At 38.3% G+C, this 14,432-nt stretch overlaps 1 protein-coding gene across 1 annotated transcript in view; it reads right to left on the reverse strand.

Annotated features, from left to right (window-relative positions):
- B3GLCT (beta 3-glucosyltransferase) overlaps positions 1–14,432 on the reverse strand; it is a 62,144-nt gene that overhangs the window by 26,229 nt on the left and 21,483 nt on the right. The window contains exon 5 of the mRNA XM_035900455.1: positions 3,895–3,971. Coding sequence (XP_035756348.1) covers positions 3,895–3,971 — 77 coding nt within the window. The remainder of the gene's footprint in view (positions 1–3,894; positions 3,972–14,432) is intronic.

A 14,432-nucleotide genomic window follows, 5' to 3' on the forward strand; every position in this document is an offset into this window, starting at 1 on the left:
AAAGGACTATAGTGAATGGATAAAGATATTGCCTTGGCTCTTATCTATTTATGTAGCACCAGTTACTCCAGAAGGAAGAGAATAGAGATATATGAAGAATGTCCATTCAGAAATGTATAGGTACTACAGGTCTAATAGCCACCTATGAATTCAGAAGTTTACAGACAGCAATTTAAGTTACCTTCTCCTCTGTATCTTAACTTTCTTCTAAGCAGCCCCACCGTTGGGCATTAACACCATTGCAACAATCATGAAAATGCCTAATGACAGGTTTTCTCACAGCTGTTTGACACTGATCATCCCCAACCTAAAAACTTCATTAGCTTTTTCAGTACAGTGAAACTACACAGACTGAAGGTACTCCCATACCTTTCTCAAAGCTAACACTAATCTCAATGCAGGATTCCGGACTCCTTCAGTAAATTCTCTTTCATTTTTGCTCTACTCCTCCCAGCTTAATTCTTCCACTACTTAATAAAAAAAAAAAAAAGCCTTATTAATTCATGACATCCTAATGGACAAAAACCCCCAATTGTTACTTGTCCAGTTTCCTTTGCATAGCTTTTACATTGATTTAATTAAACAAATCTGAGGAGAGGGATAAGAAAATTAGCACCTATGGAGAGCACAGATATCTTCCTCTACAGCACTGTCTACTGATAAAATCAGCAATGAAAATGAACAGCAGAAACGTAAGTCCACAAAAATAAGTAAAAAAGGGCGATAGGATCATTTATGTTTTAGGGAACAATATTTGCCTTAAAAAACAAAACCCAAAACTAGACAAACAAAACAAAAAAAACCCCCAAACCCAAAAAAACCCACCACCCAAAAAACCACACCCACTATCTGAGAAATACTTATGCCAGGACATGTGATACCTGCCTCTGCAGGTCTTTTAATTACATGCTAGAAGCACCAGATGGTTGCCAGGTGCTAAACTAGTTCAGTATTTTTTCATCTGGGACAAGTCATTGTGCTTGTTTTCACTGGGGTAGAGTTAATTTTCTCCACAGTAGCTAGTATGGTTTGGATTTGTGCTGGAAACAGCGCTGATAACACAGGGATGTTTTTGTCACTGCTGAGCAGTGCTTACATGGAGTCAAGACCTTTTCTGCTTCTCACTCCCCCCCACCAGTGAGTGGGCTGGGGGTGCACAAGAAGCTGGGAGGGGGCACAGCCAGGACAGCTGACCCCAACTGGCCATATGATGTCATGCTCGGCATATAAAGCTGGGGGAAGAAGGAGGAAGCAGGGGAACATTTGGAGTGATGGTGTTTAGCTTCCCAAGTCACCGTTATGCATGATGGAGCTCTGCTTTCCTGGAGCTGGCTGAGCACCTGCCTGGCCATGGGAAGTAGGAATGAATTCCTTGTTTTGCTTTGCCTGCATGCACGGCTTTTGCTTTACCTATTAAGCTGTCTTTATCTGAGCCCATGAGTCTTCTCACTTTTACCCTTTCAATTCTCTCCCCCATCCCACCGGGGGAGCAAGCAAGCGGCTGGGTGGTGCTTAGTTGCTGGCTGGGGTTAAACCATAACAATCATCGTCCTATAAAGCTACCTTTCCTCTGTGTCTTTTTTGATTATTCACTGCTTTCTGATTATGATACCTAATATGCTAAACTATAATAGCCAGAACTCATTCATCCTTTTAGTTCATAAAAGCATATACTTGTTGCCTACTAAACACCAAAATCTGGGCAACACTTTGCCATTCAGGAAAACGAACAAGATACAATCAGCTGGGAAAGACACTTCCTAGCTGTTCCTTCTAAAACTTGCCAAACAAGTACAGAAAGGGTATCAGATATGCTTCATGTGTTTAAATATGTACATTCAATGCCCTGTGAAGAATGAAGGCTTTTCTCTCATGCTTTAGTGCTCAGCTAGAACTTTAGGAGAGAAATACCTGGATTTACATGAAAGCAGGTGGGTGAAGGGCATGCAGAAAACACTAGAATGACCCCCACAAAAAGAATTATTGCATCTTGTGAATACAGCACATACAAGTTCACAAAAAGAATGATGTTCATCTAGCTATTGATGGACAAACAGAATGATTTTCAGCTATTTAAGGCCTGCAGAGAGTCTTATGTAGACCTCATAGGACACAAATTTGGAGTTCATATTGCAAGGAGCCATTGGAGATACTCAGGCAAGATCCAGTTTCAGGGTAATAATTTAAAAAGGGATTTCTTCTTTGCTTAATGAACATTGTTACTGAGAAGACATGTAGTGGGCCTCCAGAGACAGTAAGGGTACTGTGTCATAAGACATCCATTGATGTCTTATGATTACATCTTCTGAAATGAAGTATTTTGTCCAAGTTAACCTGTGCCCAAGAGCTAAAAATTAAGAATTGTGATAACTGTTTAGAGGCCTCCTTAAAAATGCTGACAACTACAGAACTGAGAAAAGCCATTCTGCTGAAAGCAGTTTTCAGATAAGAATGCATCTTATATCACAATTCTGAGCATCATCAGCTGCTGCAGAATGGGCTGATCTCCCTTCCTCCTCTTCTGTCCATTGAGAAAACTAAACAGTACAAGCCTCACAACATTGACATACTTTTGAACTACTCCATGTCTTCATTCTGCCAAAAGTGGTAAGTGAAACAGTAAACAGAAAGAAATTCATATCCCAGAATTCTCAAGATGGAAATCCTCTGCTTAAGATTCCTCTTTTGATTTCTGAAGAATTCTCTTCCGCTTTATCACGCAAATGAGCACTTGTATTTTTGCTTCTGAGTTTTGTTATCTTGTAAGAGCTGTATTGGTAAACCCCATCACCAAGACATAAATAATTCAGAAAAGGAACCACTAGGTCATTGAAACAGGAGCTAAGAAGGAAAAACAAAGATGATTGATAGTTGGAACATAATCTTCCAGTTTTTCAATTTAATTCTCCTTTTGCTTCTTTTCACGGTTTACGTGTATCTCAAAGACAGCTACTATACAAGCACTGTTTTCATGTTTCTACACACACAGAAAGCAGTGGGAAGCAGAAGGAAAAACATCCTGTCCTGCAACCACTCCGATACAAAAACCTCAAACCAAAACAAAAACATCTTCTGAGTAACTCTAATAATATATACCAATTAAATGAAACCTCAAGAGGCTGCAGAACCTCTGGCATTAATTTCAAATGCAAGTTTTAAGCAAAGGTTAGCCTTCAGTGCCATGGAGCTTTAGGACTTTCTGAAACAAGAATCATTGCTTCCTGACAGTCTGCAACATACTACTATGTAAATGCTGCATGTCTTCCTTGGAGCCATCAGCATAAGCTAAGAAGAAAAGGTATTTCAGATTTCCTGTCTTCTCTGACCATACTAAGATGAAAACTGGCCGTATAAGCTTCTAAAAAGATGTTGAAACCTACACCTTTTCACTATAGAAGCACACTACCTTTTAGAACACACTGTAAGCAATGAAAGATAAAAACCCCAAACAGGTATTATTATCTATTTTTTAAAAAAATATTCATCCACTTCATTCAGCCAAGTAATCTGAAAGGTCAAAAGTTCTGAAATACCTCACACCTTACACTGTGAGAAATGGAGACCAAATAGGAAAATATACATTTTAAAATGGCATTTCTTTTGACTAGTTTACTTCCCTAACAATTTTAAAACCCACAACACTTTTAAGAAGCTAGTAATTCAGTTACATTATATTATTGTTGTTCTTTTATTTAAAATAGCTTTCTCTGATTTAATGAAATTTAACAGAAAAGTGCTTTGGAAAACCAAAAAAAAAAAAGAAAGAAAGAAGGTGAAAAGATAAGGTTGCAACTCTCAAAAACTTTGCTTCTGAAAAAAAGAGGTCTGAGTAAGTAATATTTATATTCTTGGTTACAAAAAATTCTGGAAATAACTGGCATTCATTACACTTACTCTCTCATTAATGGTAATATTGTCCATGCACCTTCATGCTTGTCCATCTGATGAATAAGCAGAACCGTAGGTAATTCCTTTAAGAAAAATAAAAATATTGCCATTAAAACTGAATTAGAATGACTACTTCATTGTTTTTTTACCAGCCAGTAGCCCTGAAGAACAGATGACTTAGGATGGTGTAAAACAAGGTGATCTGCAGTTTAGAGAAAGTGCTTTTTCCACTCATGATTTCTTAATTCTCTATTAGATATAAAGCTAATACACTTCAAGTTAAATGTTTTGCATAGGTCCCATGTAATCAATTAATCAATATGTCATACTCATTTCTTTACCATAGCATGAAATTCCATACTGTAAAGAAAGACTTATAAATAACATAGGGTATTCTACAATGGCTTCCATTGGACAATCACGTTACACAGAGCTTACGTGAGAGTTCTAACAATCTTTACTTTGCTGAGTTCACACTGACATCATGACAAAAACCCCCACAAAAATAAAAATGAGGAGTTGGCATTTTTTCTTGCTGAAAAATCAAAGAAACTTCCCACAAAGGAAAATCTTTTAATAAATTTCTTTGCTTTTTTGTTACTTGAAATCTCTTTGGTGTGGCAGATCCCGATGTCTAGTGGACAAGCTATCATTCTGGGGTAGTTCCCAAGAAAACACCCTATAAACATGGCCCTCTGATAAACCTCTGATAATTAATTCACTAGTTCATACATGTAAAAAGTGGGGGATACACATGTATCCCGTAATATATAGACAGTTTCTTACTCCATTGATTTACTACATTTGCAAGTACAATTCTCTGCTGCAGCATCATTAAGGTCTCAATCACCTCATAAATGTCTAAATCCTTTGGCTTAGGTTCTTGTACTAGTACTCAAGCAAAAATCTTCCTGCCAGAAAAGCTTAACCTCCCAGTTTAGATAAACTTCCTCACCACCTGAGTACGTCCCATTACAATTACCCTAACAAAGCACTGGTGGTGTTAATGCACTTTGACACCAATGACTTAATGCCAGCAGGTAAATGATCCCACCTTTCCATTATACAAACTGCTAAATTATGTGATTAAAGGCTCCTCACCATAAACACAGTAACAGGGTAGGAACCTCAATAACGTTACTGGGGAAAACTAAGCACCCTGACCAGCTGCCCCCAGGACTGTCCAAGGGGAGCTGCCTACAGGGGCATGGAACTCCTTACAGGATTCAGGGGAAGAGCACTTTGGGATGGCACAAAACATATTATGAGATACTTAGGGAAGACAAAAGGCCAGGAAAAGAGGGACCAGAGTAGTTTGAGAAGGAAAAAACATTGGTAAACACAGAGGAAAAAGGGGTTGGTCACTAGAAACAGATTGCTGGTCAGGACGCTTGTCTGGCTATGCCCTGCACCGATCACTGCAGCCTGTCCTTGTCTTCTCCTTAAATTCCATTTCTGACTCCTGGGTAGGAGGCTCTGTGTGTATTTGGAGGTCTGAGTGCCTACAACTTGGCAAGGGGACCATGAGTCATAGGGGTGTGCACGTGCCTGTGCTGCCAGAAACTGCGGAGAGTGGGGTGCATGCATATTGTGTGGGTGTCTGTTTCGGTGCGTGTAGTTGCTCACGAGCATCGAGCTGGGCTTGGGAGACAGGTATTGGAGCAGCCACAAGCCCGAGGCAGACACTGGTGAGACCAAAGGTCCTGACAGTTGGCTACTGGAGGCAACAGGAGGTCCCAGCTACATGGGAGCCTCTTGGGGTGCAAGGGTCAGCTACTGGTAGGGTTATAAATCTGCACCAGGTACGGGAAAGACCCATTTGCACGTCTGTGTCTGTGTGAGGCCACTGGGAGGCCAGGGGTCAACTACTGGATACACCGAGTGTCTGAAGCTACCAGGAGGATCCATAGCGTGTGCACGTGTGTGCGTGGGCGTGCAGGAGCAGGGCTGAGCACCAGCAGCTGGAATGGAGCTGCCAGCCCCAGAGCAAGCCTCACTGGCCCCCGTGCTGCCACCTGCAGAGACCGGGGATGCGAGAACAGCATCCACATAGACTGAGTGTCAAAGACCACCTACTGGAGGCATCCATATTGTAGATACGTATATTTGTGCATACATATTCCACAAATGGGGTTTCATCCTGACCAGCCGGAAAGGTGAAACAAAGTCAGGCCATTGGTGCAGTTTCTGTTTGTGAGTGCGCTGTGGTTTCTGCGTTGATCTACATGGATGACCACGTATATATGTGCACGTAGTGTGTGTGTGCATGCACATGTGCCTATTGGGAACAGACGCTCAGCCTCGCTACTGGCTGGACCTAGGGACACGGAGCTGCAACGGCCTCACCTCTGTCAGGCTAGTGGATTCAGCAGCTCCTAAGACAAACCACCTTGATCTCTCAAGGGTCTAATTCCTTTCCACTTACACCATGCATATGCCAAACATTTTTGTTTGATGAATGCTTCTCATGAATATAAGCCAATTCCATTAACATAAAATTCACTTTTAAACACAAAAATAATTTATTCTCTAAGAAAAGCTGCAAGATAAAGTTCACACTGTGTGCTGACTCTGTCAAGTTTACTTTAAATCTTTTTTAAGGTCAGTTAAGCATAGCATCTAGAAATAAATAAAACTTCCAAACTTCATACACTAAGGAAAACACCTCTACCACTCCAAAGAATAACTGTGTCTCTTAGGAGTGCATTAACCCTATAAAAAAAAAAAAAAAAAGAGCTACTGTTTTCAAAAATATTTATGCTATTGTGAATGACCCAAATTGAAAAGAAACAATGCCAAAACTCTAATTTGGAACAGGATATTCACCTGCATCTGAAATATTGGTGGTTCCGATTTATGGTTCTAGTTCAAGCCAATCTATGAAATATGTTTCTGCTTAGTTTCAACTTATTGCAAAACCAAAGAGTTCCAGAGGTTTTTACGGGAAGTGACAAATCTTAGTAACAGTATGGTCAACATCTGGTATTTCACTAAAACGTAACCACTTCATGGTAAAAACATAAAAATATGTTTGCTTATGGGATTGCAGGTAGGAAGATAAAAGGGCAAACCTCTGTCTTTACAAGAACATTTGTTTTTACAAGGATATGAACCCTGCAGTTATGCTAGTATTTGTATGTGGCCACGTATTTCTTGTATAATAGGAGCCAGACAGAGATAAAAGTAGTTAATAATAATATACTCAGTGCCTACATCACACTAAAGGCTGAAGTTGTATTCATTTTAGATACAAACAACATCTGCACATGCAAAAGGTAGGAAGTAAATTACATAACCTAAGTAGCTGTACCATATACTCGGGTATCTCCTCTTCAACAAAAAAGAAAACCAACTCTTTCCTTTGTACAGATCAAAGGAGTGATAATTTATCTTGAACTCTTTATTGAACTAATCTGATACTTTTGCAAGGTATCTTTTCTTTTTGACATTCTCCTAAGCCTGCTATCTTTCTCTACTCAACTTCTTTAAGACATGAAAATACATGTCCTGCATATACCTTTCCTTCCATTCATCTGCATAAATTCTGATTTAATAAAGGAGATGCTTAAAAAACACTGTACAGGTAGAATAGCATCTACCAAAAATACAGGAGTATCTCTGTTGCTTTTCCTTTCTCATTTTATGTATTTTCACTCTGTGCCTAGCGGAACTGGGCTGACCTACTCATTTTATTTATTCTACCTTCAGTACAAGGACAGAAAAAAGGCAAAAAGTACCTGATGTCAGTTTTGGGGAGTGAGAGGGCACATGTAGGCTAGCTCATCAGAGGATGGCTAGATAGTCAAGGTAGTGACAAGTAATTTGCACACTGTGTCTGTGTATCTCATAAAACTCTCCTACAAATGCATTCATACCCTGAACTGTATTCACTGGTTATTTTATCTTGAAACTATTGTTTCCACAGTTACAAAGCCCATATGCTTTCACACTTATTAACACTTTACACATGACACAAGTCAGGTTTAATCTAAATAAAATAATATAATTACTTTTGAAGACCAAGAAACTTCCCTCCCTGCTTTCACAATTGAGCTGACTTTAAAAGGGCAGAACCCATTTCCATAAAATGGAATCACTTGTGATCTGAAATACAGCATAAGACATTTTTACCCCAAATACCACCTGCTGTATCAGCACAGTGAGAGCAGCAATACCTGCCACAGATTACAACTGCATACTCTACCCAAACAAAAAAACTAAGTTGAATAAAGGGGTTAGAATCACATTTTCAAACCAATTCAAAAGACATTGACGCAGCATCATATGAACCTTTAAAATAATTTCGTATCATTTATACAAGCTGAAGTACAAAGATGCTAGTGACATGCTCAGTTTCACAGCAAATCATCAACAGAACAGAAACCAAATTCTGGCTCTTGAATCTAAACATTAAAAGTCCTCTTCTTTGACATGTGAAAAACCTTGGGGGAATAGCATATCCAATGAGGAAAACGATCATCCAGAATAAAAGAATTTTCAAGAAATAATTAAGACATTTGCTAACCTGAAACAAATATCTGAAATCTTTCTCTACTACATGCGATTTTGTATTAATCTACCAAAACCTATATGAGAAATGCACAATTTATAGAGAGCAAACCACTACAGTGTAAAAACAAAGAAAAGGGCTAAGTTTTCATAGACTACAAGGCCAAAATGGACCTCTGTTAGCACCCAGGGTGGCAGACATCATCCCCAGCTAAAATGGGATTTCCAGAGCCACAGCTAGGTCACATCCTCTAAGACCCCCTAGCAGACCCGCGCTTGCTTTGCTTTCCTGCAGGACCGAGTCCACTGAATCTGATCTAAGCATAAGTAAACCTTGCCCTAAATGTATGGTTTAGTGAGAACGTGCTTTTTAGAACATAATTCGAACTGGATGTTGCTCACCACTATTATGCTACCATTATATGCCCTATGTGACATAATATTTTAAGTAGCACATAGATACAGAACTGTGGTGAAATGCAAAACATGATAGTAATGTGTTTATTGTTATATTACTCAGTCACCTGATCAGAGCAATTAGCAAACCTATAGCACATTATAGGAAAATATAGTAGCGTATAGGAATCTGCTCTTGATGAGTCCAGTATACGGATATCTGCAGGTGTCTTGCATACATTCCTGTGCTTTGTAAGCTTATTAAACTGCTTCATGAAACCCAGAACAGGAGGATAGGAGGGGGGATCCTAAACTCTAGACACTGTTGTTGAATCACATAGTTCCAAAATTAGAAATGTTTTCCTAGCTTTTGCTCCACATGCTCTACAAGCACTTGACAACATTTTCCCTACTCTCTTCTCTAACATAAATTAATCCTAAGCACATTCAGAGCTAGCCTACCTACCCTCTTCTCAGCCCTCCCTTCGGAGATTAAATAACCCAAGCTCTTCCAGTCACCCATTACGACTATTTTGACAAAGCAGAGCTGTGGAATGCACACTGAAGCTTTATTTTCCCAAACATGCCACTTCCATAGACACCCTGAAGGATTTTTAAAATGACAGAAAGTTAAGAGCAAATCTCCTACCTCTAAACCCAGTGGGTCAGTCCATTTGCTAGGAATTGTCACCATCAAATATTACACTGTACACTACATCATCTTCATATTCTAACGATTTGCTTAAACATTGAAAACTACAACACACATTTAAAATATTTTTTATGTTTTAAAGACATAAGCGTCAATATTTATCAGACCATCAAGACCAAAAATCCAGGGCAAAACATTATTGCAATATACCCCTTCAAATAAAACCCATGAATGATTTAAAGTAGTATTTTACAATACAACTGTAACAAAAGTACTTTACTTCTGTTTAACAAGTGAGTTATTTGGAAGCTTCTCCAAGATGGTCATGGCCTTTTTAACCTTTGCTCTATTTCTCCCTTTAAACTGTTTTCATAGAATAGTTTGGGTTGGAAGGGACCCCTAGAGGTCATCTAGCCCAACCCCCTGCAGTGAGCAGGGACACCGCTAACTAGATCAGGTTGCTCAGAGCCCCATCCAGCCTGGCCTTGAATGTTTCCAGGGATGGGGCCTCCACCACCTCTCTGGGCAACCCCTGCCAGTGTTTCACCACCCTCATTGTAAAGAATTTCTTCCTTATATCTAGTCTGAATCTACCCTGCTTTAGTTTAAACCATTACCCCTTGTCCTGTCACAACAGGCCGTGCTAAAAAGCCTGTCCCCCTCTTTCCTATAAACTGCCTTTAACTATCGAAAGGCCACAATAAGGTTTTAAAAAAACCCCATATTGCTAACAAAGCATAATATCCAACAAATAGACATTTTGTAGTCTTTTGCTCCTCAGGAAGCCTGAAGTAATAAAGTATAATCTACTATTTTCCATTAGAGAGAATCTCTACTTCTGTTCTACTCTCAGATGCCTGGTTATCATTTTAAAAATATATTACGAAAACTCAGTTCTTTATGTGCTGTTTCAAAGGGTTCAGGGAAAGGCCATAGCAGTACCCTGCTTTCATAAATCAAGAGCAAGATGCTGTGTGTAAGTGTTGTCAAATGATCTTACATTAAAGAAAAGATGGAAGCATTTACCCAATCATATGGAGGTAATAACTGCAACTTAAGAAAGTGATTTGAAGTGTGTCTGACTATAACTTCAGATAAGAGGGGAAAAAAAAAAAAAAAAAAAAAAAAGGAAGAGTTTGAATGAAGCGAAAGTAATTTTATTCATTTTCCTACTGTATGTTATATTGAAATCCTCCAAACACAACTTAGCTGCCAGAAAAGATACTTGAATGTATAACCAAAGCACTGACTCCTGAGTGCTTGCACGCTAGATCCAACAACTCACTGCCTGGGAAAATAGCTACAGTAAGTATTTAAATCTGAAGGTACTTTTTAGGCAGTTAGCTGGAATATTAATCCTTATGCAGTAAACTACTACCTTCTACTACAATATATTTCTGTCTCAAAAACCTGTAATTATTGATGTAACTTTTTCATGTGGGAAAGATGCTGGCAGCCACTGATTTTTCTGTTTTACCAGGCTGTTCTTCAGCAATAGTCAGAGTACATTTCAGCATGCATAATGTTGCCAATTGCTAACATGCTGCCTAGAGTTCCCACAATTTAAAAAAAAAAAAAAAAAAAAAAAAATCAGTAAAAGGTCCAGTAAGGTTTTTGTGATCCAAAAATAATTCACTTGTGGTTAGTAGCAATCAGTGTTAATTTGGTTTATGTTATGTTGATGTGACACCACAAGATTTTCCTCAACTACTAGTGCAAACAATTGTCCTGCAGCAAACTGAAAACCTGTCATGCAAAGAATTTGTAAGTGTGTCTATGTTTACCATGATGAGGAGCAGAAAACGTGTTGACAGCAATACAATTGCCTCCAATCTTACAGATGAAAACTTGAATAGTTCATAACTCAGATGACCAGGACATGAGAAGACTCAAGAAATTACTCAATTAAAAAAAAGTAAAATTCAAAATATATGTCTATCAACAAATGAATTATGCCCCCGCCCACCTTAACCAAAAAGAAAATACTTCTAATTTAATCTATTTTCATCTAGACTGGGCTACATGTTTCAAAGATCAAAATTAAGTCTGGAGTCTTTGATTAGTGCTTGCTGACAGAGATGTCAAGTCCTGACTTTTCAAACCGAACAACATAAAAACTAACTAATTTCATTCTTGTCATTACTGAGATGTGAATAACATTCAGAGGTATTGATCGATTTCAAATTATTATCATAAACCTTATTACCTAGAAGAGAGAACTTTATTTGCTAAATAAAGTTCAAACTATATTGCAAGACTGAGACCTAGACCAAAAGCATCTCCTACCGCATCCTAACACTGCACCATATATCCAGTCTAGGTTAGTCCATTTTTGTGCATTTTGTCCTACTCACTGCACTGTCTTGCGTCACAGAGTGCACAAACTGTATTCCTTTGGGATGAAACTAAACCAGAAGATGTGCTGCGACTGCTAATGGACCTCCACTTCACAGAACCAAATCAGAACTAGTCCAAAGTAAAAACCCTTCAAAATGTCATGGAACACCAGTGCGAGCTCCTCAGAAACAACTGCACTGCTCCTCACACTTGTTCCTATTGCACCGAACTACCTGCTAATGTAGAAATAGTCCAAATATTAGTCCAGATGTGCCAAGCGAGTATGGCACTTCTCCTATACTTTCAGTTAACCGGGATTTCATAAAATAATAATAAAATAATGACATGGATTTTAAGTCAGTCTAATATTTAGTTTAAGCGGCAGTCTGATTTTTTAAAACAGAGACAAGTATTTGAACTTGCCAATTAAAACATGTACCTTTGGAAGAAGAAAATTCATCAGTATGAGTTCTCACCAATTTATTCTGCATTTTCTTTTTCTTCCCCTAGAATCCCCCATCTTCCCCCTAGGTATCGCCTATCTTCTGTGTTTTGTCCTTTTGAGAGTTAATGATCACCAACATCCCAAAATAAGTCTTTTTTTGTCTTGATACAAAATAAAAGTGGAAAAATCTGGAAAATATTTGAGTGTTTATTATAATAAATGCTAGCAGAGATGCATATAATGAGACGGTAGCCTAGAATGACAATAGTAAATTGCACTCAAGTGCCATTTGTTTGCTTATCACTTGTGTGGAAAAAAAGCAGTGAGGAATACTGTCTCCACAGCTCACGGTTTTCAAGAATTCTAAATAAAAGCAATCATACAGTAGACAGACATGTGATATACAGTACACAGCTATTATGCATGAAAGTAAGTATTAATGGTGAACCATAGTAATTACGTTGCAAACTGATCTGAAAAAGATCCTTTATTTAGAATGGCTATTTAATACAGATTTTGCTTTTAAGTAAAAACTCGCGCACTAATATTATCAGCCATAATACTAAAATCCATTCTCAATCAGAACACATAAAAACACTTCAAAAAATGAAATTAAGCTATTTATAGGGTTCTGTCGATTCTTTTATTATAACCAAACTGTCCCTTCAAAATCTATAAGGTCTATTCTAACATTGGTTTGCAAATTCCACGTGTCAAACACACAAACGGATGATGGTTTACTTCTGTCTTCTGCTTTTCTCTCCTTTTGGTCTATGGAAACAATATAAGCTCACTAACCTTGAACTTTCTATTTCAATACCTACTGTACTTCTTAGCCTCATGGAAGTTTTTAAATATTTCCATTTTTAGTAGATTTTTATATTCACAGACAAGTAAGTCTGGAGCATCTTTCACTACCAGCAAGTTTGAGGCAGTCATCACCCTAGCTAACAATGTGATACATGGGGCAGCAGGTCCCTTCCCCACAACAGTCTCTTACCAAGTAAACCTAAAATACATTTTCTAACTTAGGAAGAAGAAAGGAAGAAGAGAAGGAACATGAGAACAGAAATAAGCTTCCACAAGGTGAGATATTGGGTAACCGTATTTCAAGCACTAGTATAGATGCTCAGGAGAACTTACAAGAAACAAAGAATACTGTTAATAAGTACTGATTTTAAGGGTTAATTTTCATGATTTAGTAATTCTAGTCTCACATATACCCAAGAGCAGCAAAAATGGCACTCTATTCAAAGACACCTGAGCAATTTCAACATAGCAGACAGGAGTCACAGTGGCAGAGGAAACTTTAGATCAATCTCTTACTCATTCTTTACTAATAAATATATACCTTAGCAGAATGGTTTCATTCAAATCCTATGATGGATGCAGAGATTGCTGCAGAAGAGGCTGAGAGGCACCTTTGCCTAAAGCACTTTAAACTTGCCAATTTCAGGTATATTTTTTGTCCTGACATGAGACGTCATCTCTGTAAGGTGGGTGACAGGTCCAATTTTCTGCATACAGAAGCCAATGCAGTTATCACATATTTGACTGGGAAAAGCAGCTATATAAAAACAGTGTAAGATGTGTAAAGGCAGGGCTGAGAGGAGCCTATATGTCGCTGTTAAAACTGTTAAAAGATCTCATTAGTGCAGTATTATCCAATTTCTACAAATTCTTTCAAATCTACAGAATACCTGCTATGGGAAGATGACTACATTCATCTCCTAGCATGAATGTGTAGGTAAGTTTTACAGTTTCAATAGGTAATGGGCTAGAGATTGATTTTGCTGATAATAAAGCCTAGTAATTGTCAGAAAGATTCTGGTACCTTTGCAGAATGAGAAGCGAAGGCATATTGGAAAGTCAGAGCTCAAACAATTAAAACAAAAAGACACGAGAACAGCTGGAGGAAAGCAGAGATAAATGAGAAATCAGTCCAATTTGTGAAGTCTTCAAGGTCATCTTGCAGGAAAAAAAGATTCAAGACAACTCTGAAATACATTCTCTAAACTAAATAGTGATCTTGTACACCTGTCCTGAAACGCTTTCAAAAGGTTTGATTTTCAGAACTTGGAGGTACCTCACCCTTCAACAGTTCAGAGTTTGGAAGCATTTCAGAAGATGAGCACCCTGAAACCGAGGCCCCAAAATGAGCAGCTACATTTTAAAATGCAAATCCATAAAGAAATTAAGCATTAT

Source organism: Egretta garzetta, unplaced genomic scaffold, assembly GCF_000687185.1.
Source record: "Egretta garzetta isolate BGI_Z169 unplaced genomic scaffold, ASM68718v1 scaffold40, whole genome shotgun sequence".
NCBI lineage: Eukaryota > Metazoa > Chordata > Aves > Pelecaniformes > Ardeidae > Egretta > Egretta garzetta.